This window comes from Mesoplodon mirus (genome assembly GCF_964341445.2).
Source record: "Mesoplodon mirus genome assembly, chromosome: 13".
Taxonomy (NCBI): domain Eukaryota; kingdom Metazoa; phylum Chordata; class Mammalia; order Artiodactyla; family Ziphiidae; genus Mesoplodon; species Mesoplodon mirus.
The window spans coordinates 23,175,104-23,201,119 of NC_138989.1; the positions used below are offsets into that span (position 1 = coordinate 23,175,104).

Below are 26,016 nucleotides of genomic sequence, written 5' to 3' on the forward strand. Positions count from 1 at the left end.
CACCCTGGAGAGGACCTCACCTCACTCCACCCCTGCCCATCATCTGACCCAGGGCCAGAGCACGGAGCTGAGGGCGCCAGGCAAGGGGCAAGAGCAGCCGCGCAATGGTGGTGACAGACTTTCTTTATAAACATCTGGAAGGAAGTCTTCTCAAGATGTCCCGTTGGGGTGGGGGTGGTGGAGTTGCCTGGCTCAGAGCCAGGACCAGGGCTGCACCTGGTTGGGGAGGACGCTTAGTCCTCAGAGAGGCCAGGCCAGGCCCAGTCTTTAGTTTCAGATGCTCCATGGGGTGCAGCAGGAGGGGGCCTGGGTGTCCCCCGTACAAGCCCTTATCTTGATTGTGGCTGACTGGAGGGCTGACTAGGCAGGGATAAGGGACTCAGCCCCACTGGACGCTGGACTGCAGGGGCCAGCCCCCAGGCGGGGGTGCCCGCAGGGATGGAGGAAGCTCCTGGACTGGTGGCCAGCCCACCGGGTACTGGAAGACGGTGGCTCTGATGGGTTCAGCCCTAGAGGGAAAGAGAAGAACAGAGAATTAGTGTGGAGCACAGCCCAGGCCCAGGCGGGGGCACCCCCCTCCAGCTCACCCTCCCCACCACCCCAGCTGTGGGCAGGGGCAGCTGCCTGTATCACCTTTATGGAAGGCAGAGTCTCAGAAACACGCCTTTGACCCTTTGAGCCAGCCACCTCACCTCTAGGATTGAGCCCAAGGAAAGAGGGGGGCTGTGGGCAGAGACTGAGCTATAAGAAATGGAAATAACCTAAGTGTCCACCTGTGGGGGACTGATTAAATATATATGCACGTCCACAGCAGAGAATGCTATGCAGCCTGCGTGAGAATTAAGGCAAACTTATATGCACTGACGAGGAAAGGTGTCATGATGTACTACTGTGTGAGTAGGGAGAAAAAGCTTATAAAATAATGTATATAGCATGATACTATTTTTGTTTAAAGATACATAGCATATATAAATGCATAAAAAAAACCTGGAAGACACAGCAAAATGTTAACAGTGGTTCTATCTGAGTGGTGCAATTATGGGTGATTTTTTTTTACTTCTTTATACTTTTCAAGAAAGTTTTTCAAGCACGCAAGCCTTTGAAATGAGAAAAAAATATTGTCTAAAAATTTTTTAAAAGCCTCATTTCTCATGCTGCTTACTCCCCTTCCCCTTAAGGTCCACCGCCCCCCGGAGCCACCTCCTAAGGCCCGGAGCCTATCTGAAGCACCCACCCTGTGTGCTCAGCCCGGGGTGGCGTGTCCTAAGGGAGCCGCTGAGGCACAAAGGCAGCCTCCCCACCAACTGCTCCACATTCCGATCCTTCTGGACTCGACCCCCACTCAGACTGCCACTCCAGGGCTGCTCTGCCCCTCAGGCTACCTGGAACTCACTTGGGAGCTCACGTCGCCCCTGTAGGACTGGAGCTCTCCAAGGGGGAGAGACCAGGGGATGGGGTGGCGTCCATCTGCTCCCGCAGTGCCCAGAGCCGGGCCTGGCACAGGGAGCCACCCAGTGAGTGTTGGCTGATGACAAACAGCCATGCTGAGTGCTGTTACTGCTTGGATACTACTCTGGGCCAGACAGCACGGCTGAGAGGAACCTCAAGAATCCTTACTGAGCCCCATTTTATAGATGAGGCAACTGAGGTGCATGGAATCAGTCACGGGCCCAAGCGACACAGTCTAGAATGGGGGGTGAGAGGCCGGAATGCCACCTACACGTGGGCCCCAGATGTTGGCCCCTCATGCTTCTGCCCCCAGCCCAGCCCAGCCCACCCCCAGGCCCCACTTTCAGTGAAGGTGAGGCCCTGGCAGGCTCAGGGGCCCAGTGGCCAGGCCTCTGCAGGACGGGAGCGTCCCAGGCCCACTGAGAGGTTTGAAGGCTCGACCAGCCACCCCTCCCGGGCCTGACCTGCTGTCGGACCCAGAGCAAGGGCTTCAGACAGCCCCAGTGCAGCCTCTGGGGCCTCCCGTGGCGCGAGGACAGGGGAATCCCTGCTCGGCTGCCTGCTGCCCACTGGAAAGCACAGAAAGCGGCTCCCAGCATGATTTATGGGGCAGGGGAGATTTTATAAACTCCACCAGGCGCAGAGAAGGGTGGGAATGGAGGGAGGCTCCACAGTTGCTGGAAGGGAGAGCCCCGGCTGCCAGCCAAGCTCCGGCTCCCCGTGGGGCTGGGGTGATCTCAGTTCTCCTCAGAGAGGGTGTGATCCATCAGGGAGCCCCTTCTTGTGAGCCTCAGGCCCTTCCTCTAGGACACGGGGCAGACTCCCGGGCAGCTGAGGCCACCCGCCAGGAGAAGGGTGCGTTCCCTGGGCCTCAGACATGCGGGCCCCAAGGCCTTGGAGCACACCCCTCCAGCCTGCACAGAGCAGACGGGGACACAGGTGTGCAGGACTGTGCTCGTGGCTTCTCTCTGGGCCTGTCTGCCCCGTCACAGGGACAGGGCAGCTCTCTTTCACCTGTCCCCAGCTATGGTCCTAATTAGAAGGAGAGAGTCTTAGGGAGGCACCTGGGCCAGAACAGTAGCACCAGCCCTGAGAGGGGTGCAAAGGGGAAGATTAAGACGGATAAAGTCACAGTCTGAAGAGCCAACAGTGGAAAGCAGGGGCGAGCACTGGCCTCGCAGGGATCCGCCTGCTCACCTGAGGCTGGCCCCTCCCTCCCCCTACTGTCTGCTCCCAGCAGGTGCCTCAGGGTCAGTCTGCTGGGGCACGGGGGTGGGACAATGCACCAGGCTGGGGCCCCACTGAGCCTCCATCTCCCCTTTACAAGGACGGTTAGCCCAGCTCACCTTGAGGGCTCCGATCAGCCTGTAAGGTCAGAGCCCTCGGGTCTGGGTGGCCCCAGGTGGGCCAGGCAGCCGTCTCTACCCTGTGTCCTGGGGGGAGGACACAGACACCCAGAGAGGAAGAGGGGCCACCAGACCCATCCCCACGAGGCGCCAACGGCACTAATACTCAGGAATAGTCCTCCAGGCCGGGACCCTGCTCCCCCGAATGCTCTCTCATGCAGCCAACATGTCCTGGGTCTGCGCCAGGCTGATGACAGTGTGAGCTTAGGGCCGTGACGGGGAGGCCCGGGGGTGGAAGGGGAGAAAGGGGAGATGTCTCAGCTAAAGCCTGAAGGATGAGTCTGAATTTGCCAGGCAGGCGTGGTGGTGGTGGGGCAGTTCCAGGCAGAGGAAACTGTGTGCACAAGGTGCCCTGAAATCAGCAATGCCCACCACACCTAACCAGCTGCCAAGCATCCGGCGAGATTGACAAAGAGGCCAGATGGGAGAGGTGAGAAGGTGACCCTCAAGGGCCCTGGAGGCGGCAGGGAAGTTCTCTGGGGCCCTGCAAACTGGGCTGCGGAGTCCAGGTCCACCCGACGGGGAGGAAGCCCAGGAGGGTTTCAGCAGGGCCGGGGCCAGGGAGTGTTCTAGAAGCTGGTTGGGGCTGTTGTGTGGAGGATGGACTGGAGGAGCAGAGGCAGGTAGGAGACCAGGAGGGGCTGCCGTGACATCTAGGAGAGCCAAGGTGGGTGAAGGGCAGAGAGGGCACTGTTGCCACAGGGCTGCCTTGATGGTAGGAGACTCAGGGGACAGAGAGAGGCAGCCTCCTGGCTCTAATCCACCTCCCCGACCCTGTGGAGTGGGGGCCAGGGACGTAAGGGCAGAGCCCAAAGCCTGTGGGCCGCAGGGTGTGGGTATCATTTTTCATGAGACCAACCTGAGGGGAGAGGGCTGAGGAAGACCAAGGCTGTGATGGCAAAAGCAATGATAAATGGTCACCTCCCTCCTAACAACCCCCTTTTCTCAAGGCTGGACTGGCCTGCTCTGCCCAGAGAGTCATTCATTTTGGCTCCAAGCCCCCAGGAGGCAGGTGGACAGGTGCAAAGGCACAGAGAACAAGTGGAAAAGCAGGTCCCCTGGAAGGGGCCAGGTTGGGTGGTCAGCAGGAGAGGAGCCCGGGGGATAGGGTTCAGCCTAGGGTGGTCCCCAGCGGCAAGCTCTATTCCAGAAACAGTCACTGCCATCCCAGCAGCTGGCTACTGCCACTGCCACTACCACTGCAGACTTCCGGCTGCAGTGGCCAACCACTGCACTGGCCCTTGGCCAGCCCTAGACCTGGTAACAGAAGTGGCCCAGGGTCCAAAGCCAGGGCAGGGACCTAAGCTCTCTCTCAAGTGACAGCTGAGTACTGCCAAGGGTAGCAGGTGTGTGACCAAGGCAGTCACAACCTCCTGGAGGGGAAGAGATTCCTCAGCTACAAACCGGGGGCACCAATCCCCCTAAAGGCCGGGGCTGAGTGCCGGGCACACCACGGCACCAACACACCTGATTATCATGTGGTCACCACTCTTCCTGTGACTCTGGGCCCGTCATTCAGCCTCAGTTTCTCCATCTTGTCCCCTAGTCCTCTGAGTCTCATGGTCACAGGCACACTGCCTTAGAGAGCACAGGGACACATCTGTCCCTAGGAAGGGACTTCAGGGCACCCATCTCTACCCACCCCCACGCCCCCTCAGCCCAGCCACAGGGTCTCCCTGAGCCCTCGGCACAAGCCCAGGGGGTGCCCAGGCCTCTGGGGCTCACTCCCAGCGGAGGAACCACAGTGGCGGAGCGGGGAGGCAGCTGGGTCCAGGGAGCGGGGGAGCAGGGAAGCCCCCAGAGTTCTCTGAGTGGCCTCAGCCCTGAGCCTGGGGTGCAGGACATGGGTCCCTGGACCAGTCCCGAGGGAGGCGCCCACACTACCAAGATCACAACCACTTCTGACATGACCAGACGGAAGGGACGTCACACTCCAACAGAGGAGTCATGACTGTACTATATGTTTTCAAGGTCGGGGGACAAACTGGGCACAGATTTAAAAACAAAGTTAATTTTAAAATAGTTTAACAAACTCTCCTCACTGAGGCACGGAGAAGGCAAGAAGCTTGGCCCTCATCTCCTGGCGGAGCCTTAAGGGAAGGCCTCACCCCACAGACTGTCCCAGCCAGGCTGCTGTCCCATGAGGCCACCGGGTCCCAGTGCAGTACGGGAAAGGAGGCAGCCCGGCACGGGGTGACTTTACCAAGTCAGGCAGCTCACAGGCACATCCTTTAGCCCTTTTCCTCCCTTCTCTCTCTTTCAATACCTGGTAGAAGACCCCAGGAGCCCTGGCTTTGGTCTTGGCTGTGACCTTGAAGAGGAGAACCTGGGACGGCATGCAGCACACACCTGTGGGCTCCTGACCCAGGGTGCTCCCCATACAAGGGGTAAAGGGTACCCTGTCCTCTTCTGAGCATCCTGAGTGCTGGGCCCAGGCAGTAGCTGGGCCAGCCCCACCCCAGCCCCCTCCTCGAGGAGGCAGTGGGACAATGACAAAGCCTGTCACATGCCTGTGCAACCCAGCTGTGCCTGCTCCGAGCTGTGTGCCCTTGGACAAGTCACATCATCCCATGAGCCTCACTTCCCCTTCTGCAGGGTCGGAGCAACCATGCCTATCTGGCAGGGCCCAGAGGGGACAGTGTGGTGACTGGCTTTCTGGGGCCTCAGTAACCACAGTCAGGCCTCTCCCTCTGGCAATGGACTTGGTGATGTGGAGTCAAGCTGGCTTGGCCACCTGCCCCCTTCAGCCACTGCAGACTCCACCAAGGCAGGGGGATGAGGCCTAGGCACAGGAACCTTCAGGCAAGTGCCCTTCAGCCTCTGGCCAGGGCCTGGGGACCTAAGAGCTCCCGATGTGGCCCCCACCTGAGGAGTCCTTTGGGGGCGCCCGTGTCTGGTCCCTGGGCAGTTTGTGGAGACAAGGGCAAGCTGGCTGGTGTCTTGCTCCTGGAGGGCATGGGAGAAGGGGACCCACGGGGCCTGTACCTGCTGCTTGGGGCCGAGCTCAGCCGCTGGGCTCTCTTCTCCAGCCAGTCCTCCACGTGGACCTCAGGGAGCTCGGTGACGTCTAGTGGCCACTCCCTGGCCCACCTCTCCTCTGTGGGGATAGAGAGACAGGCAACTGAGGGGCATACTCACCCCCATCTGAACCCCACACTCTCACAAAGCAGCTGGAACCTTCCAGAGGCGGGGGGGCGGGCACAGGCTGGGAGGCCAGGAGCAGGTCCTCTGGCCTGTCCCCATCCTGCAGCCACCTCCCCAGGTAGCCCCTCTGGGCCTCACTCTGCTTCCCCATGAAGTGAAGACAAAACACTGGCTGCCTCCCAAGCTTTGTGGAGTTGGACACAGGACAGTTGAGAGCCTGGTCCTCAGGAGGGGTCCAAACCTGGGGTCAGGGAGGCAGCGTGGGCTGCAGAACAGGCAAAGCCTGCGCTCTCCCGCCACGGGCCAATGGCTCTGAGAGACCATGGCTGGAAGAGCTGGAGATACAGCTGCCACCAGGACTCACTGGCCTGGCCCATAAGGCCTCACTTCCACCCTGGGAAAGCTCCTAGAAACCTGTGTTTGTGGCAGGGCTGCAGCTACACTGTCATCAGATCCCCAGGGCAGGGCACTGCCCACAGGGTCTGACTGGTCAGAGGGGAGTGAGGCCTATTGGTGGATAAGGGCGAAGGCCAGGCCACCTCAGACGCTTGCTGGCTGCCCGAGGCCATGTGGACAGAGGAACCGCACTGGACGGGGGCTCACGTGAAGCTCAGTTTCTCCATCCATTCAATGAGGGGCTGTATGCGAAGATCGATAAAGACCATCTAAGTGGGAATTTCCTTATCTCTAATTGGAGCAGTAGGAAGTGAATTTCCCAAAGGCAGACATGCCAGTTTCCAGAGGGAAGCTGAACTTGCCCTTCCCTGTAGTCCCCAGGCCTGAGCATCCTGAGGGCAGGGAAGGTGCTCTCTTTATCCCCTTGTCCCCAGAGCGCAGTGGGGGATCTGCCAGGGGCCAAATAGGGGCTCCAAACACATTGCCTGATTGAGGAAGGGCGGGTGGGTGTACATGAATGAATGCCAGGCTAGCAGGGCCCAGGTGGGGCTGAGGCACACCCTTGGGACTCCTGGACAGGAAGCCATGCGTGTCACTTTAAACCCAGCTGGGCACATGGATGGGGGCTCCCTGGCTCCTTCCCCACTCATGCCTGGGGTGGTTTGAAAGCAGTTCCTGATGCCCTGGATAGCCTTCAGCCTACCCCACAAGGCAGCCACAAAAGAGGGGGAAGTGGGGAGACACAGGGCAGAATTCCCCTACATCCCCCCAGCACCAACCCCTGCCCAGCCCAGGGTCCCAGTGAAACGCACCCTCCACCTGCATACTCAGCTCCTGCAGGTCTCGCTCTGACATGTGGGAAAATCTGCAGTTGGAGCCAAAGTCGCACTGGCCTGCAACGGGAGGAGAGAGTCACTTGCTGCCTGGGATGGACTCCTAGCATTGAGCTGAACGGCAGCCTGATGAGGGGCCACCAGAGTTTTAGGGGCAGGGTGTTAGGGACTAAGGAGTAGCAACTCCAGCCCTGAGGAAGAAGCTGGACTCTATCTGGCCCAGTCATAAGAGCAGCTGGCACGGCTTGTCTGGTCCACTAGGCCCTGCTCACAGCCCTTTCCTGGCCGGGGACCAAAGTCCACTGAAGCCTTTCATGATTGGGTTCCATAAGCCTCTGCAGGCTTGTCTCCTGTTACCTCCCCTTGTCCTGGCCCGCAGCCCCGACTAACTATGAGTGGGTCCCTGAGAGGGTTCTGCTTCCTCATGCCCCCCCTTGGTGCCCCCTGCCCATGGCAGGGAGGGGGGGGTCACAAGTAGCTGGACTGTGCCCCAGAAAGGCTTTAATGGCAGCTTTGTCAAGGAGGTACCAAAGTCCAGGTTGGCTTTCCAAATCTCAACTGGGGAGACCAAAATGTTTCTCAAAATAACAGGAGACTAGGGGGAGAAGGGATAAATTGGGAGATTGGGACTGACATATCCACACTACTATAGATAAAATAGATAACTAATAAGAACCTGCTGTATAGCACAGGGAACTCTACTCAATACTCTGTAATGGCCTATATGGGAAAAGAATCTAAAAAAAAAAAAAGAGGGCTTCCCTGGTGGCGCAGTGGCTGAGAGTCCACCTGCCGATGCAGGGGACACAGGTTCGTGCCCTGGTCCGGGAAGATCCCACATGCCGCGGAGCGGCTGGGCCTCTGAGCCATGGCTGCTGAGCCTGCGCATCCGGAGCCTGTGCTCCGCAATGGGAGAGACCACAACAGTGAGAGGCCCGCATACCGCAAAATAAATAAATAAATAAATAAAATTAAATAAAAAAGAAAAGAGTGGATATATGTATATGTGTAACTGATTCACTTTGCTGTACACCTGGAGTAACACAACACTGTAAATCAACTACACTCCAATAAAAATTACAAAAAAAAATAGGGCTTCTCTGGTGGTGCAGTGGTTAAGAATCCGCCTGCCAACGCAGGGGACGTGGGTTCAAGCCCTGGTCCGGGAAGATCCCACATGCCGCAGAGCAACTAATCCCGTGTGCCACAACTACTGAGCCTGCGCTCTAGAGCCCGTGAGCCACAACTACTGAGCCCGTGTGCCACAACTACTGAAGCCCACGTGCCTACAGCCCGTGCTCCGCAACAAGAGAAGCCACCGTAGTGAGAAGCCTGTGCACAACAACGAAAGAGTAGCCCCTGCTCGCCGCAACTAGAGAAAGCCCGCGCACAGCAACAAAGACCCAAAGCAGCCAAAAATAAATAAATAAATAAATAATAAAAAAATAATAATAGGAGACTAGAGGTGTCCTAAGACAGCCTTGCCTACCAGCAGTGTGTTCACATCAAGGTGCAGCCCACGGGGAATGGCAGCCCCTGATTCGCAGGCCTGGTGCCCATTCTAGGGGCAGCATGGTCTCCTGAGGGGAGCATGGCCATTCACCCCGCTCTCCTAGGCCAACGGCAGTACCTCTCCCTGGTGCTAAGCTCCCTTTTACACCATGTTAATCATCATGGTTTTCCTCTTTGCCTTGGCTGCTAGGAAACTCAAGGCCAAACTCTTAAGAGTATACAGGACCTCAAGGCAAGCATGGAGGAGACTAAGCATTCTCCTGGCCTTGTCTTATTTTTCCTACCCTTATTTTCATCTGCCTTTGGCTCCTTCACTTACTGAGGTTTTTGTCTCTAAACTATATGCATCTTTATTAGCTACGTACTAAGCAGTAAAATCAACACCCAGCGTCCTTTGTTCTAACCCTGAAGCTTCTCAGCATTGTCAGGCCTGTTCCTGTCTCCAGCCCTGCCTGCTGGGAGGGAGGGCACAGTGGAGGTCAGGCTCCCAGGCTAACTTAATCAGTCAGTCTATTACACCCATTAGTATCTCCTGGATTTACTTGTAGTCTCCCCGCCCTTGCTTGTTCTGGGTAAGCTGATAAAATCACATTCTAGGTCTGAAGAGCTGAGGACCAAGCCCTGGATGTCATAAAGCACAACCCCTGGGAAGGCCCCTGTTGACTGTGTCAAGCCAGCTGATGCACCAAGGCCACAAAGCGGGCTCAGGCGGGAGGGTGGGGGGAGGCTGTGCAGAAGTCCAAGCAGACCAGACAGGGCATGCTGGTCCCTAGGGGGACCTGAACAGAGTAGAACACTTTACCTGTCAGTAGAAACTTCCTGCAGGGCCGCTTGTTCTGCTCATCCAGCAAGATGGCAGCTGCATCTGCGAGGAGAGAGGATCCAGGTTCAGACTTGAGCTGCACACAGGCACTTCCTACCACCGAGATCAGGGAAGGAAAGAGGTCCTCATCCACGGAGGAGTGTAAGGGGGGATGACCACAGGTAGGGATGCTGGGCAGAGGGATCCGAGCTTCAGGTGACCTCAGCCCCACCCACCCCACCTAGACCCAGCCAAAGGCCAGGACCAGGTTTGAGGTCAGAGACTCTCAACTTTGCACAGTAGATCATATTGGGAGCGTTTTTTTTGTTTTTTTGTTTTTTTAAGTCCTGGTACCAGAAGAAGACTTCTCTGTATTGTCTTTGTAACTTCCTGAGACTCTCTAATTATTTCAAAATAAAAACCTAAAAAGCCCACCAGTAAACCCCAGGGCCCAGGCATCGCTCCATGGCCAAGGCTGTACCCCATCTCCCTCTGTTCCCCTCTCACACTAGCCACCGGCCTCAAGAGGACTTCCTGGCAATCTTTCTGGATATGAACCTTAACCCCAGTTTCCTCCGATTTTTCCTACTTTTATCTTCATCACATAGGTACAGTTTAAATCTTGTATGCTCCTTGGTGGGCAAGGAATCAATCAGTCAAAATCTGTGAGTGAGACGAGTGAGGAAGGTGCCCTGACTCAGAGGCCCTCATGCCGCCCTGGAGGAAGGAGAGGCCAGGTCTGGGCTGTGCACTTTACCTGTCCATCTGCTGCCTTTTCTAGAGGCCGCTGGGGTAAAGGAAAGACCATGGGCTACTGAGTCCAGGTACACAGGACCACATCCTCCAAATGTCACCATGACTTCCACCTCAGAAGTCTAATGGCTGTTGGAAGCCTTATCCCACCTGACTTCTGACTTCTATGCTTCATTTCATGGTGTTAGCCATTCCTTTTCACTGGATTCCAAAGTCACCGAGTCAAAATAATTCCCCTGGTGTTTCTGACCTTCATTCTAAGAGCCCCCTGGGCCCTCTGTTCTTCTTTGTTTAGATTTTCTGTTACACTTTCTTGTTTCTTTTCTAAATTTATTCAGAAATCAAACACATCTCTGCTGGTTACTCCAAGATGGAGACCTCACCACTAAATTCCTACTTAGCCCTCAAGTCAGACTTCCCAGCTGGGGCAGGTACCAAGCATTTCCAATTGAATACTCTCTAGACCACGTCCAAATGGAGTGAGGGGTTAGGTGGGCTCTCCATTAATGAGCCCTGACTGGTAGGTGAACTCTCTCCAAGTCTCAGTTTCCCCATACGTAAAATGGGAGGGAAATTCTCACCTGGTAGGGCTGCTGTCAACATTTAATAAGATAACAGATGGAGAGAGCACTGGGCAGAGGAGGTCCCATGTTAGAATTGTGGGAAAGTGGGCCTGGGAACGGCTTCAGCACCACGGTCCCCGGGTGATGCTAACGTGCAGCCAGGGCTGAGAGCCTCTGAAGTGGATGCTCAACAAACGGGAGCAGTTCTTACTCCATTTCCTCCTCATAAACCCACCATTTACATGAACATCCCCATTTTGCAGACAGAAAAACTGAGGTTCACATAGGGAAAGGGGGCACACACATAGGAAGTGGCAGTGCCAGGTTTGAACCCTGGCCTGTGCGTCTCAAGCCCCCACCCTTTCCTGTGCAGTTGCTGATTTCCTGGTGGCTGGTGAGTAGCCGACTCTGAGGGGGGCTCCTCAGTTCCTCAGGGCTGGGCTGCTGGGGTCGAGAGTTAGCTATCAGAGGACTCACTCCCGGGGCGGCCTGCAGGAGCGTGGGTGGGGCCAGCAGCGTGGGGAGAGGGTCAGCACTGGACTTGTCAGACTCAGCCCACCCAGCTGGTGCCAGAGGCTTTCCCTGGGGAGGAGGGCTGGTGGAGGGCGTGTGGACATTGCCCAGGGCCCCACTGGGGTAGGACAGCTAAACTGGAAATGGGGCTGAGTCTGAGTCTTAGACAAGAGGCCCTGGTGGGGTGACTCAGTATGGGAGAAGAGTTCCAGGCTGCCCAGCATCTGGCTGGTTGTTCTCAACTCCAGCCACATGGCGAATCACTTGGCAGCTTTTAAAGTATACACAGCCCAAGCCCATCTTTCTCAGGTTCTGTTGTAATTCATCTAAGGGGAGGGCATGAGAATTGTTAAAAGCTCCTTAGTGATTCTGAAGTGCACCCAGGATTGAGAACCCCCAGCCACAGGCCCTGCTCCTCCGCCTGGCGTTCAAGGCTCTTCAGGATCTGACCCCATTGGTCCTTCTCGCTTCAGCTCCCCAAATTAACAGCTGCCCGGCTGCCCTGGGTTTGTTTGCTCGTTCACTGAGATATTCATCTAACAAACATTTACTGAGCACGTCCTGTGTGCCAGTCGCTGCGCCAGGATGAGGATTTAGTGGAGAACAAGTCAGACCTGGTCCTTCCTTTCACTCCAGTAGTCACACTAATCCATGTGGATATAAACGGGGTAAACAGCCAGCATGCAGCCAAATGACCTGACCTGGCCCAGGGGTTGGAGAGGGCGTCCCGGAGGACTGTCTGGGGTGGGGAGGACAGCAGGAAAGGCATGCCTGCAGAGGGGACAGTACTTGTGGTGGTCAGTGTGGCTGGAGCTTGGAGGGACAGGCCAGCAGGGCTTGGAGGCCTGGGCGGGACAGGGGTTCCACCCAGAACACACTGTTGTAATGGGGTGTGAGGTTACACAGGAGAGGGGCCCTGTTTTATTCACCTTTAAGTCTTCAGAGCCTCTCTGGGAGCCAAGGACACGCTAAGCGCTCACCAAGTGTTGGCTGAATGAATGAGCCATGAGATAAAGGGTCCAAGGCCAATCCTTTTGTGGACCCATAAGCATCGTTCTTACTTAGTAAGTCCTTACGTGCCATACAGTCATCAGGAGATTACTGAGCCCCGTCACATCCCTGGGAGGGGGGGTATGGCTATTACAGCTGTTTTACACATGGCAAAATTAGGGCTACAGTTCTAGTGAGTGACACGTTGGGACTGACATCAGGCAGCCCAGCTCCAGGGCCCATGCCTGTCCTGACCAAGGCAGATGGATCATCATCCCTCTGAGGGTTAAGGGACTTGTCCAAGGCCACGAAGCCGGGAGCAGAGCAGGTCTCGAGTCCTAGCTGAGGCGGGGTACCCTGTGCCCTTGCAGACTGTGCTGTGCGGTTGTGCACGTGAGCTGGAGCCCTGGGGAAGCCTCCCAAGGAAGGGGAAAGAGCTCATATGTCAGCTTTGGGACCAGGGTGAGGTGATCCACCGCTCTGGATTTCTAAGTCACCACCTGTAAGTGGGGCTCCCTGGCCTGCCCAGCTTCCCTTGAAGTGCTGTTTTAAGGACTGGATGTGGTTGGGGATGTGAGCGAATGCTGGGAACCCTGAGAAGGGGTTTGTGGCACCCACTGTTTCATCTATTCTATAGCCCTCTTCCAATCAACCCTGTACCCACGGGCCCAGGGTTCTTGGCTGAAAGTCTGGGACTAGGAACAAACACCAGGATAACCTTGAGGCCTAGCACCACGCCAGATCACAGCCCCTACTAGATTTGGGGTACAGGGAGCCTCTGCCTGACACCAGGTTCAGAGGCCTCTGAGGCACCTGGGAGACCCCTCTGCCCCTGAATTCCCCTCTGCCCCCACTCCCAGCCCCTTGCAACCATAGCCGCGCCTGGTCTGCTGAGTGGCTTGGCCACCCTCCCTCACCCAAGCCTAGACCCCAGCCCAAACCTGCCTCTGGGGATGGGGGTCAGGGGATCAGTGTTTTTTATTTTAAGGTCTCTAGGTGATCCTAACTCAAAGGGTTTAGATCTGCTGCCTTACAGAGTTACTGAGAAAAGCAAATGACAGACCATGGAAGGCACCTGGCATACAGCAGGCACTCAATAAAATGTGAGTGACCTGAATCTGAGTCACAGACCAGGGAACTCTCTGTCTCCCCTTCCGAGCTGCTGGGACTCAGCTCCTTCCTTCCAGCCTCTGGGTCCTGTCCTGGAATCCTGCTCCCCAGCTCATGGAGCCCCGGCCCTGCCCCGGCTCATTCCAGGAGCTCCTGGCCACCCCACCCCACTGCCACAGTCCCCCTCCATTTGTCCAGCTCCTGGCGCCTCTCTCACTACTGCTCAGTGTGTGTCTAAAGACAGCAGAGCAGCAGCAGCTCCCCTCCAGCGAGTGCTCCTGGGTGCCAGGCCCTGTGCCAGGTGCTTATGGCCTTAATTCCTTTGTCTCATAAGCCTTTCCCAGAAGCAGCTCAGTCATTCGACAGCCATTTACTGCGCCCCCTGCTCAGGCAGCAGTCGGCCATCGCCATCAAATGTAGCTCCGGTCATGGTGGCTATTGCCCACAGCCCTTCAAAGGCTGCCCTCTGCCCATCCCCCTTACCATGGCCTCTGCAGGCCTGCACAATCTGGCCCTGGCCCTGTGGCCAGCCTCGGCCCCTACCATGCTCCTTCTCATCCTCTCTTCGGCTCTGAGAGCAGCTGGCGCTTTGCCCTCTGCCCAGGATGGAGCACTGGCTTTTCCTTACTTTTCAGCCGTGGGCCCAGATTTTAGCTCCTTAGAGAGGCCTTCTTCATGGCCACAGTGTCCCCAGAGCCTGGCAAGGCGTCAGAGAACGGAGCCCTCAGTCAGGATTGCGGGGAAAGGAGCTTGTCTTCCACCTGCCCCTCTGAGGGCCCGTCTGCCCCAGGGGCCAGCAACCCAGGCCTCCTCTCCTTTGTTCCTCAAAGAGCCCAGACCAGCACTGTCACTGGCCCGCAGCGTTTCCCTGTCTGATGATAAGAAAGACTGGAGAACAGGGCTCCGTCAGCCCGGCCGCCAGGCCGGCAGCACCCACCTCGGAACATGTCGTACCAGAGCTTCTTGGCCTTGAGGTGCTGCAGCCCGTTCAGGTGCTTCTTGCGGTTGTGGAGGTTGTCCTGGAAGGAGCGGTCGCAGTAGTCGCAGAAGTAACGCTTCCCCATGGTCACCCCCGCCGGGTGCTGCCGCTGCCTGGGAAGTCACAGGGCGCTGGGTCAGAGCGCAGGGGAAACGCCACCACCCTGCCTGAGCACGCCCGGGGGCCAGGCCTGCGTCACGTCAGGAAGGCTCTACTTACTTACCCACACCAGCTCGTAGGAACTCCACAACAGCCCATGAGGGGCTACCCGGGCAGATGCTTATGGCCTGAGAGGCCTCATTCCAGAGGGGTCTTTTAACAGTTCTGACGCCCAGCTTCCACCCCAGGTCGGTTAAAGCAGAAACACAGTGGGTGAGGCCTGGGCATCAGCATGTTTTAATGCGCCCCAGGGAATTCTTGTCTGCAGCCAGGCTGGCGAAACACCACCTCACCCACTCTGGACAGCCCCCCGCCACCACCTCTGACGTCCCCTCTCCTGTTCCTCCATGCTGGCCGCACAGCCCCCCTCTCTGCTCCTCACATGTGCCAGGCACACGCCAGGCACACGCCAGGCACACGCCCACCTCCCGCTGTTTGCACCTGCTGTTCCCTCTGCCGGGATGCTCCCCCCCACACCTGCCCTGCTTGCTCACTTGACTCCTTCAATCTTTGCTCAAATACTACCTTCTCAGTAATCTCCCATGACCACTTTATTTAAAATTGCAGAACCCTCCACTTAGCTTTCCCCATTCCCTGCTTCACTTTTATCACCTTTGAAGTAATAAGTTACTTGTTATGTTTATTATATTTTTCTTTCCTTCAAAAGGAATATAAATCCATGTGGGCTGGGATATTTTTGTGTTTTTTTTTTTGTTGTTGTTGTTGTTTTTAGGACACTCACACTTTATTTCTCTACATAAAATTTACAGAGCCCCAGCCCCCAAAGTGGTGCACGGTATAGAGTAGGCAACCCAATATTTGTTATTCAACAATGAGTTAATTCCCATTGTCCTTATGGGACAACTGGGGTTCACAGAGAGGAAGCGATTTGCCCAAGGTCACACAGCTGGTAAGCAGAAGGCAAACCCAGGTGCCCTAAAATCCCGCTGCTGGTGTCCTCTCTTCCACAGCCAGCTTAAGGCTTAGAGAAGCCAGAGGGCTCAGGCAGAAATGCACACAGCTTCCCAAGGAGATCAGCTAAACACTTAGGTGGCAGTCACAGAGGGAAATGAGAACGTTTCAGGGTCTTCAGACACTTAAGACCCCTCAGTCCTGGTGACCACAGCTGCCACTCCTGACCCAGGAGATCTGTAGCCATGACTCAAGGCCAGCCCTTGGGTCCCCGTTTGGTGTCACAAGACCAGAGGACAAATGGGTCCACTCAGGGCCACCAGGTGGGATCTGCAAAGGCTGAGCCCAGAATAGCCTCTCACCTTTCAGGTCCTATAGTCTGACCCCTCATTTCCCAAAGCAGGTTCCTGAGGCCAAGAGGAGGAAGAAAAGTGACTTCCCCAAGGTCACGAGGTAGCAGCCCAGGCCAGTGGCAAAAGCCCCAGACTCTCAGAATCTGGCAAATAAAGTTAAAGCTGAGACCTGACCCACAGGGCAGAGAGATGGGGGAATACATGTTGGGAAGAAGAGAATGGGGAGAGACACAGAGACAAACAAGCCCCTGGACAGTCCAGGCAGCCAGGCGAGAGATGGAGAAAGCCGCTCCTGCGGCAGAGACAGTGGCCATTAAGTCAAGGGCTGTAATGGGATCAGGAACAGTCATTCAAAATGAAAACCTCTCTTCTCCCATTACTGCTGAGAAACCGCATCCCAGACATGCGGACGTGATATATTAAATTTGGCAGCTCTAATACACCCCGTCTTGCCAATAAACTTATAGGAATTGGACTGAAATTGTAAGAGATGAACGTTTAACCGCCGAGTGCTTAACTAAGCCATTCACGAAGGCTGAAGCTCAGAGGAGCCGCTGGCTCTGGAGCATAAAGGGGAGGGGAGGGGAGGGGAGGGTACGGGAGGGGCAGTGGGAGGGGTGTTCCTCCAGGAGACTGATAAGGAACGGTGGCTCTGCGGCAGACTTAGCTGGGCAAAACCACACAGGGCACTGGGAAGCCAGCTGTGTGACTTGGACCTCTCCAGGCCTCTACTTTCACTGTAGGAATAGGGGGCGGTGGGTCCAACAGGTTGGCTGATTGCTTAGGGAGCAGCACACAGAAGTTTGAATCCAAATGAATTATTAATAAAAGAGTAACAGCAGTACAAATGACACTAATAATGTCTGGCATTGAGCAAGTGTACAATAAATGTGATGTAATATTGATGCACTAAGTACCTACTATGTGCCAGCACTGGGCTAAAAGCTTTATAATGCATCATCTCTTAATCCTCAGGACAACCTGTGAGGTTTCAGATGAGGGCACTGAGGCTCCAAGAAGTGAAGTGACTCAGCCAAGATCATGCTGCTAGAAAGCAGCCAAGCTGGGCTTAGAACACAGGCACGATGGCTCTAGAGCCCCCACACTCCTCATCACTTCTGAAAGTCGCCTCGCAACAAGTCATACTGATGACAGCTTTCCTTTGCTCACTACACCCCCAGGACCACGTGGCCCCTTTAAACCCCAAGAGGTATGTATTACAACCTCATTTATGATTGAGGAAACTGAGGCCCAGAGAGGTGCTGTGAGGTGCCCCAGATCACACATCCAGGAAGGGCAAAGCAGGTCTCCCACCAAACCACCAGGAAATGAAGATCACATGCCCCTCTCCCAACCTGCCCAGCAACACTGATTCAAATGATGAGCCCCTCGGGGCTGGGCTGTGTGTGTCTGTGTGAGCGTGTGTATTCGTGTTTTCCCCTCTCTCTCACATGCACAAACCATGGGGGGCACACCAGCCTCAGCTGAGGGCCATCGTGGCCGCACTGCCCACCTGTGCCTCCCTCTGCCCACCCTGGCCACCCCTCATCTGGCACAGGGAAGGGCTCAGCCGTCCGGGACGGGTCAATGGACTTGTGTCTAGTCCCAGTTCTGCCAGATGAGGATGTGGCTCTGTCACTTGCCCTCTCTAGGCCTCGGTTTCCCCACATGTGAAGTGGGAGGCAGGCAGCTAGACCAGGTGATCTCTAAGGGCACACACACACACACGTGTGTCACTTAGCACAGAGCCTGGCCCACAGGAGGCCCTCCAGAAACGTTGGCCGTCATCACCATCATTATTATTAGCCTCCAAAAGCCTGTATTTCAGAAAACTGAGACTCAGAACAAGGAACAGGATATCAGTGCCCAAGTGACCTCTGTGGTCAGCTGCTCCATATTACAGATGAGGCAAGGGAGGCCGGGAAAGGGGAACTGAGTTGTCCAAAGCACACAGCACAAGGCAGGGGTGGGACTGAACCTCAGCCCCTTTGGCAGGCTAAGACCTCTGCCTGCACAGCAGCTCTGCAGAGCCCCCAGTGCCCGGGAACGGCGTCAAGGGAGCAGAGCGGCTTTAGAGGGGCCAGCACTTCCTGCTTCCTTCACAGGCCTGACCCCATGGAGGCAGATGCCCTGTCCCTGGTTAGGAGCTGGCCTCCAGCAAGGTGACCTCACCCAGGCATCACCCAGGTGTGAAGTTCTAGAGCTCCTGACCCAACTCCCTCCCGCTCCAGTGCCCTGGCACACATTAGCAAAAGATGCGGCTGCAGAATCCTCTGGACAGATACAGCGCCGGGCCAGACACACAACTTGGCAAGCAGAGTGCATTTCCCTCTGCCTCACCTCGCAGCCAGGCGTCCTTGCACAAGGCACAACCTGCACCACCGCACTTGGCAGCCCTGAGTGGGAGGTCGGGGAAAGGGGAATGGGGACAGCCGGACGTCTCTACGGCACCCAGACACCAGCATGGGGTGCTGACTAAGCTGGCCCTCTCTGCCGTGATTCATCCTCGTCCTCTGAGGCTGGCGCGCTCTGCAGTGTGTGAGCGAGGTCCTGTCCGGAACACAGGACCATCCCGCCCCACTCCCTCACCAGGAACACAGGCAGTGCCATCCACCCCCTCCCAGAGACCAGGTCCACGGTGGCAACAGCATCTGCTGGCCCCCTGAAGCTTCGCCAGGTGACAGGGTGGCTCCTCATGGGCACGGGGCAGAGGGCAAGGCTAGTGGGACCACCCTCTGAGGTCACACAGGCCTGGGTTCAAATTCTAGCTCCACCACTAGAAAGTTATTTCATCTCCCGGAGTCTGACCTTAGCTACAAAACAGGGACCCCGCCGCTGCTGTGAATTTACCACCACAGAGAATGGAGGCCGTTACTGCTGTTGCCATCATCCCCTGGGAGGCTCACTCCCCTCCTACCCCCAGCACGTCCTGACCACTTGATTTAAAATTGTAGCCAAAGTCACAGCAGCAAACACATCTGCCCCCTCACCACCTGCTCTGTTTTCCATAGCTCGTCTCACACACTGATTTACTGTCACGAGAGCTGCCTCTCCAATAGAATACAGGCTCCACGAGGGCAGAGAGTTCTGTCTGTCTGTCCAACTGCACCACCCGGAACAGAGGATCAAACACAGAACTGCTGGTGGAATAAGCGAGGGAGCCACCTGTGGAGCCCAAGGCCTCCCGCCCTTTGCTCACTGACCCTCTTCTCCACAAGCCTGAATCTGGGGACAAGGACGGGACGAGAAGAGAGACATGTAAGGCCCCTGAAAGCAGGTCTCTGCCACCCCCGCCCTCCCTGCAGGGCTTCTGTCTCCAGCAGGGCCCCCACTACCGACTTAGACCACTCCCGGCGAGCCCACGGCACCTGACTGCAGGCCTCCGGGCTCAAGGAAAAGATGACCAACGAGTTGAGATGCTGTGGGGTGGAAGAAGGAAGAAAGGAGAATCAGATTTGACTCCTGTGTGCTAGGCATTCTCTTATTTAATCCTCACAGACCCTCGGAGTAGATATCAAGGCATCCATCTCACAAATGAGGAAACAGGTCCAGAAACACTCACTCCTACTTTGCTCAAAGCCTCGACTGGGAGAGACACTGATAAGGAAGATTTCTCATCAACCTGAGTGCTGCGGGTGGGCCAGTGGTGCTGAGGGGCCCCGTGCACCTCCTGTGGAGCCCTCACCAGGCGTGCCAAGGCACACCGGAGCCAGCATTCACACTGAGGCCTGGCTGACCCGGGACCCATTCTCTCCCCACCCCACCACTCCACCGTGAGGCTGGCTCAAGGCAGACATCTGTGCTTCACTGATATTCTTGGTTGCTTTCATCACGTGTGTCTCAGGTACAGAGCTGGCTTTGGCACAAGGCTAAAATAAGCCAACAGCTCAGCCATGGCCAGGGGCTGGGATGCATGCTATAATTATACAGGACTTGTGCTCACCACATGCTGCCCTCGAGCTTACCTGTCATTTCTTCTAGTTATGGCACCACCAGACCCCAGGTGAACAGCAAGCCTCAGCCAGAGGATGGCTTTACTGCATGCCCACTAGGAACATGGCAATGTCCCAGCGCCACATACGCCCGCCGTCTGGAGTCGGTGGCATCGGACCTGGCCCATGCAGGTGGCCTGCAGACTGCCTGCTCAGGACCCAGCTCCAACAGAAGTGCCAGGAAGATCCAGATGTCTCCCCTGATAGGAGCCCTGATATGTTAAGGGTCTCCCTCAGATGCCCCAGGGTTTTGTAGCAACCACTCAGCTTTCTCATCCTGACCTCGTTCATGTGTTCACTTCTTGAAGTAAAGTATATTATCCACTCTCAGCAATATAAGGCAGTGGGGACTCCACCCACAGCGATTTCTTAACTCAGCAGGTCTGGGACAGGGGTAGGGTCTAAGGAGGCCCTGATACAGAGTCCACAGACCATACTTGGAGAAATGCTGGTCTAAGGGGGGAGATGACAGACTAAGGAACAGAGAAGGAGGGAGTTTGCCTGAAGTCACACAGGACCCACAAGACAGTCCTTACTGTATAGCCACACACCCAGGCCTGAATCCCAACCCTGCCACTCGCGGGCTGTGATACTCTCGTCAAACTACCTACCCCTGAGCCTCATCTGGAAGTCGGGGGTAATAATACTTTTCACAAGAGTACTGTGAGGATTGAGTCATGCATGCTAGGTGTTTGGCAGAGTGTCTGGCAAGCCAGTGCTGCTCAATGCACATCTGTGGACGTGGCAGCCAGCCTCTGTGGCACCCAATGACCCCACCTCCTGGTGTCTGCACTTTGTGTCTCCCGTTCCAAAGCGTATCAGGGTTGGTCTCTGTGACTAAGAGAAGAGAGCAGAGGATGGTATGTCACCCCCAAGATCAGGTTATAAGACAATGTGGCTTCCATCCTGGTGTCTCCCTTTCTCTGATCACTTGTTCTGGGGGGAAGCCAGCTACCATACTGTGAGCAGCCCAGTAGGGAGGCCCACATGGCAAGGAACTGAGACCTCCTGCTAACAGCCAAGTGAGTGAGCTTGGAAGCAGACTGTCCAGCCCCAGTCAAGCCTTCAGAGGAGGGCAGCCCTGGATGACAGCTTGACTGCAACCTTGTGGGAGACTCTGAGCCAGAACCACCCAGCTACGACACTCCCAAATTCCCGACCATCGGAAACCGTATCAGATAATGTTTGTTGTGGTAAGTCACTAAATTCTAGGGTAATTTGTTATGCAGCAACAGCTAACTAATACAGTGAAATACATGAATGGAGAAACTAAATCACTTTACAATTTGTGATGGCCACAGGTACAAAGTGCCCCACAACCCAAAACTCTCCTGAGTCAAGTCAAAGGAGGGCCCCCCTCCCACTCGCATATGCACAACCCTAAAGTTCCATGGTTCCCTTTTCAGTCATTCATTCACCAGCCAAACACACTGAGCACTTCCTCTCTGCCAGACTGGGGTTCACACTTCATGACACAGAGTCCATGCTCTCACGAGAACGTGAGCTGAGTATGTGCTGGGGATGGGTGGCTGACAGATGTACCCCCAGTAACAGTCATAGGTAACAAGCTCTGTGCCGGGGGTCCCAAGGAGGGGCGCCTGCATCCAACAGGGACTTCCTCCAAGGAAATGATCAGAGATCATCTCGAAGATCTAGGTACCAAGGTGAGCACTGCAATGTAGCTTGTCCTGAAACCAAACTCCAAATGTCCAAGAGTAAAAAGAGCTGACGGTTATCCATTGCTCACCACATGCCAGGCAGACCACTCAGGGTCCTGTGTAGAGTGGGGGAAGGGGTTCAATGATGATGCACAAAGCCTACCATCCTCATTTTACCCTAAAAATAACTTTGGGTAGAGGGAGCCCACAACTGGCAAGGAGCAAGGGTAGGGTGTGAGCCAACCTATTCAATGGTGTCATTAAAAATCAAGTCAAAGTAATACATCAACTATACTTCAGTTAAAGAAGAATCAGTCAAAGGGAACAATTCCCTACAGGGACAAAATGTTCATCCCATATTGTAAATGAAAAATGACTCATTGTCACAACAGTATGTATAACATGATACCACTTTTTTAAGGAGAAAGAACTTCCCACCTCAACACACACATATACACACAGACACACATACAAAGACTGGAGAAGACACAAAATATTTACTGTAGTTATGTCTAGAGAATAAAATTACGATGTGCGGGATTTTTTTTTTCATTTTGTGTTTTTGTTTTTCTAAGTTTCTACTTTTGGTGTGTATAGTTTTAAAATTTTCCCAAAAAATTCCCTTCAAAAAACTGGGAAATTTGTCAGGCAGGGATAAACCCTATTCCTTCTTCCTTAGGAGGCTGCCATGGATGGTTCCAGTGACCCGGTTCACCTGGGATGAACCGGCCAGGGGTGGTGTTGAAAGGGATCTAGCGTAAACATTTCCCTCAGTCCAGGCTGATGGTTGATAGGACAAGCCCTGATTCCAAGTGGACCTGGCCCAGTGAAGGTCAGCTGAACCCAAATCTGGGCTCCAGGAGCTTCAGGATGGAGACAGTTTCTCACCAGATAGGTAGAGGTCTCAAGAGGCCAGAGTTTCCAAATAGGAAAGGCAAAAATAGTCTGAAAGAGGCTTTTGAACCATATACCCTGACTCATATAAACACCTCTGCCTTTCCCTTCTCCCCCCACCGCCAAGTCTGGGCTCCAAATACCATGTGACTCTCTGTTACCACTGCCCAAGTCAGGTCTCACCGCTTCACATCTGGACCAGCCTCCTTAGTTCAGCCCACCCTTTGGCAGCATCAGATCAACCCTCTCAAAACAACTCCTCAAAATTTTCCATTGCTCCTGGTGAAGAGCTTATTGAAAATGAAGTCTCCTGAATCAGATCCTCAGGAATTCTGGCTCAGCAGATCTGGAGAGGGGCTCAGAAATTTGCATTTTAACCAGGGACTCTAGCCACCCCCAGTAGGTACCCCCAAGAAATAAAAGCCTGGAGAACTGAGCTCCCACTGTTCATTGACCTCTTCATCCCCTGCAGCCCAAAGGCAGCCTTTGCTGAAGGCAGTCACTCTGGGTAGACACAGCCCGCAAATCTGTGTCCCAGTCAGAAACTGGTCGGACTATGAACCACCTCAGTAAGCTGAAATGGTAACCCCGACTTGATGAGAATGCTAAGCACAATTTGTTAGAGAGGATAAAAGTGTTTTCTTACTGGCTAAGCATCCTGTCACACTCCAGGAAAGCTTAAAATTGAAAACAGAGGTAGTAAACTAAATCAATTATTGTACTAATGTTCCTGTCCTAAGTTTATTAATAATCAGTGTCTACCTGTTGCTTAAAAGTATCACATTGAAAAGAATTTGACATGTTGAGTATATAATAGAAAAGCACTGTGATTCCAATTTAAAATATAAAAGTTAAAATATGTAGTTAGGTAATTGATAAAGTATCTGTCAGTAATTGATATGAGACTTGTGATTCTAAGTTGAGGGGTTAGCAATGGTTGGAAACACTGGCTGCACATTAAAATCACTGGGGTGCTATAAAAGCTACTAAGGGTGCCCGCCATATCCTAATTTCTTGTCAGAGATGGAGCCTGTATTTTTTGAATCCCCCAGCTGATAACAAGTTGACAAAACAGAATTTGACTAAGTTTGTTAAAAGTATTAAAATTTATTACATTTATAAGGTTAATTTTATTAGATTTTCTAGTAACTGTTTAAGTATTCTGGGGAAATTATGCTTGTTAGGTTATATATCTGAAGTACTTAAAAAGAAAATCAAATATATTAAATGTATAAGTGGAATTAAATGTGTAAGGGAATGTAACTGAGCTGAAGATAGGGCTGAATGTTTAAAGGAATTTAGTTTGTTCAAGTTGAGTTCAAACATTAATCGAAGGGAAAGTTAAGGTCATTTTTCTTATTTTTCTAGATTTATGTATAGAGTAATAATTTCTAAGTTGAAATCGATGGCCTAAAGAAAATTAGATTATTTAAAAATTGTTGCTCCAAAATGAGAATGAACTAAAAAGGCAAAAAAATAAAACACGCTCCACCTTAACTCCCTGTGGTCTTCCCTACCCATCTCACTTAAAATAATTCCTCCCTCCTCTGAACTTCTCATCTGGGAAGTTGTCAGCAAGATATAAGTATTCTTTCCCAGAAGCTTCACAACTTCCTGCCCGAAAGGGCTACCAGGACGCTTTGCAAATAGAAAATAACCGCGGGCTTCCCTGGTGGCACAGTGGTTGGGAGTCCGCCTGCCGGTGCAGGGGACACCGGTTCGTGCCCCGGTCCAGGAGGATCCCACATGCCGCGGAGTGGCTAGGCCCGTGAGCCATGGCCGCTGAGCCTGGCGTCCGGAGCCTGTGCTCCGCAACGGGAGAGGCCACAACAGTGAGAGGCCCGCGTACCGCAAAAAAAAAAAAAAAGAAAGAAAATAACCGCATCGTGGATATAGAGCATTTCACATTTTTCCTCCCAGTCCCCAAACGAGGCATTACTGTTGCTTTTACAAGTCAGAGGCAGATCCAGGTCTCGAATCCAGTCCCTGGTTTTCAATGCCACACGAACACCAATGACTTTTATCTCTGGCTCAGGCCTCTCCTCTGAACTCCAGATCCAAATCCCAATTAGCCTCTGGACCTCTCCATTTGATGCCTAAGGGGCAGCTCAAACTTAATGTGGCCAAACAGAACTTAAGATCACCCTGTTGATTTTAAGTTGTTGAGGTAAAAACTTTGATGCCATTCTTTTTTTTTTTTTTTTTTCTTTTGCGGTACGCGGGCCTCTCACCGCTGCGGCCTCTCCCGTTGAGGAGCACAGGCTCCGGACGCGCTCACGGGCCCAGCCGCTCCGCGGCATGTGGAATCTTCCCGGACCGGGGCACGAACCCATGTCCCCTGCATCAGCAGGCAGGCTCTCAACCACTGCGCCACCAGGGAAGCCCTGATGCCATTCTTGAGTCCACTTTCCTATATGCCCTACATGCATCTGTCAGTTTGTTCTGTTTGTCCCACCTCCAAAAATACATCCCAAATCTGATCACTACTCTAATCCACACCCTAATCTAAATTACCACCCTGCCTCAATTGACCCACCACAGCAACTTCCCCTCTTCAGTCTGTTCTCCACAGCAGCCAGAAATGATGACATTAAAATGTAAATTAGATCATGTCACACCCCAGCTTAAAACCCTTCATTGGCTTCCTAGTGCAATTAGAAAAAATAAGACTCTTTACCACGGGTTACAAGGCCAGATATGAGCTGACCTGAGCCTACTTCATAGTCCACTCTACTTTTTTCCTCCTCAAACACCCCAGAATAGAGCAGCCTCAAGGCCTTTGTACCAACATTTTCCTGTTTGAACGGCTACTATTCACTCAGGTCTAGGGTTAAGTGTCGCCCTGGGGCCCACCTTGTCTAAAATATTACCACCACCACCCCCTCCCCAATCAACCTTTCTTCAGCTCTTCAAAGCATTACTTGTCATTACTGCACCTTCCCATCTACCCATACACAGTAGAATGGGCGCTCCATGAAGGCAGGGACTTGTTCACCGCTGGGTCCCCAGCGCAAGGCCCAGAGGCACTTAGAAAACATGTGCTGGACGGCCCTAGTCCTCCAAAGTCCTTGCTATTTCTATTCCCAAGAAAGAATGAGTGGATCTAGGTCTCCTGCCTTCCAAGCCAGGATTGTCAGCTGCGAAACCCAGGGATGAGGGTAACATGAAGCATGGGCAGAATCGCTACTTCCTCTGAGGCTGGGCAGAGGGATTCAGTCCCCAGGACCCGATTTGTGCCACAGGCTCCAACTCTAGCCCGGGACTTGGGGCTGACAGAGGAGACAGGACGGGGGACAAGCCTGGGACCGGGCACCCAGGCCTCGCTCCCCTATCCACTCCGCATTCCGTTTAATAGTGTGGCCCGCCGCGGGGTTCGCGGACTTAGATGGAAGAGCCCAAGCCCTCCCGTGGGGGTTAGGACACTCGCCCTCGACGTCCCGCCAAAGAAGGTACCTGGCTCCGCGGGGCCAAACGGCTCTGAGTTCCCCCTCCTGCGCCCTCACGCCACGAACTGCTTGCTGGGATTCGTAGTCCTTCCTTGGGTATCGGTCCACCCTTCCCAGAAACCTTTGCGAATCAAAGCTGAGACCGCGCAGGA

General features: G+C 54.3%; 1 protein-coding gene across 1 annotated transcript; it reads right to left on the reverse strand.

Annotated features, from left to right (window-relative positions):
* Positions 1 to 105: 105 nt before the first annotated feature.
* ZMAT5 (zinc finger matrin-type 5) lies at positions 106 to 25,960 on the reverse strand. The gene is made up of 6 exons (XM_082641336.1): positions 25,872 to 25,960; positions 14,409 to 14,563; positions 9,543 to 9,605; positions 7,208 to 7,288; positions 5,841 to 5,952; positions 106 to 509 (listed from the first exon to the last, which is right to left on the reverse strand). The coding sequence occupies exons 2-6, from the start codon at positions 14,533 to 14,535 to the stop codon at positions 380 to 382; spliced, it is 513 nt and encodes a 170-aa protein (XP_082497462.1). The 5' UTR covers positions 14,536 to 14,563; positions 25,872 to 25,960; the 3' UTR covers positions 106 to 379.
* Between the last annotated feature and the right edge of the window lie 56 nt (positions 25,961 to 26,016).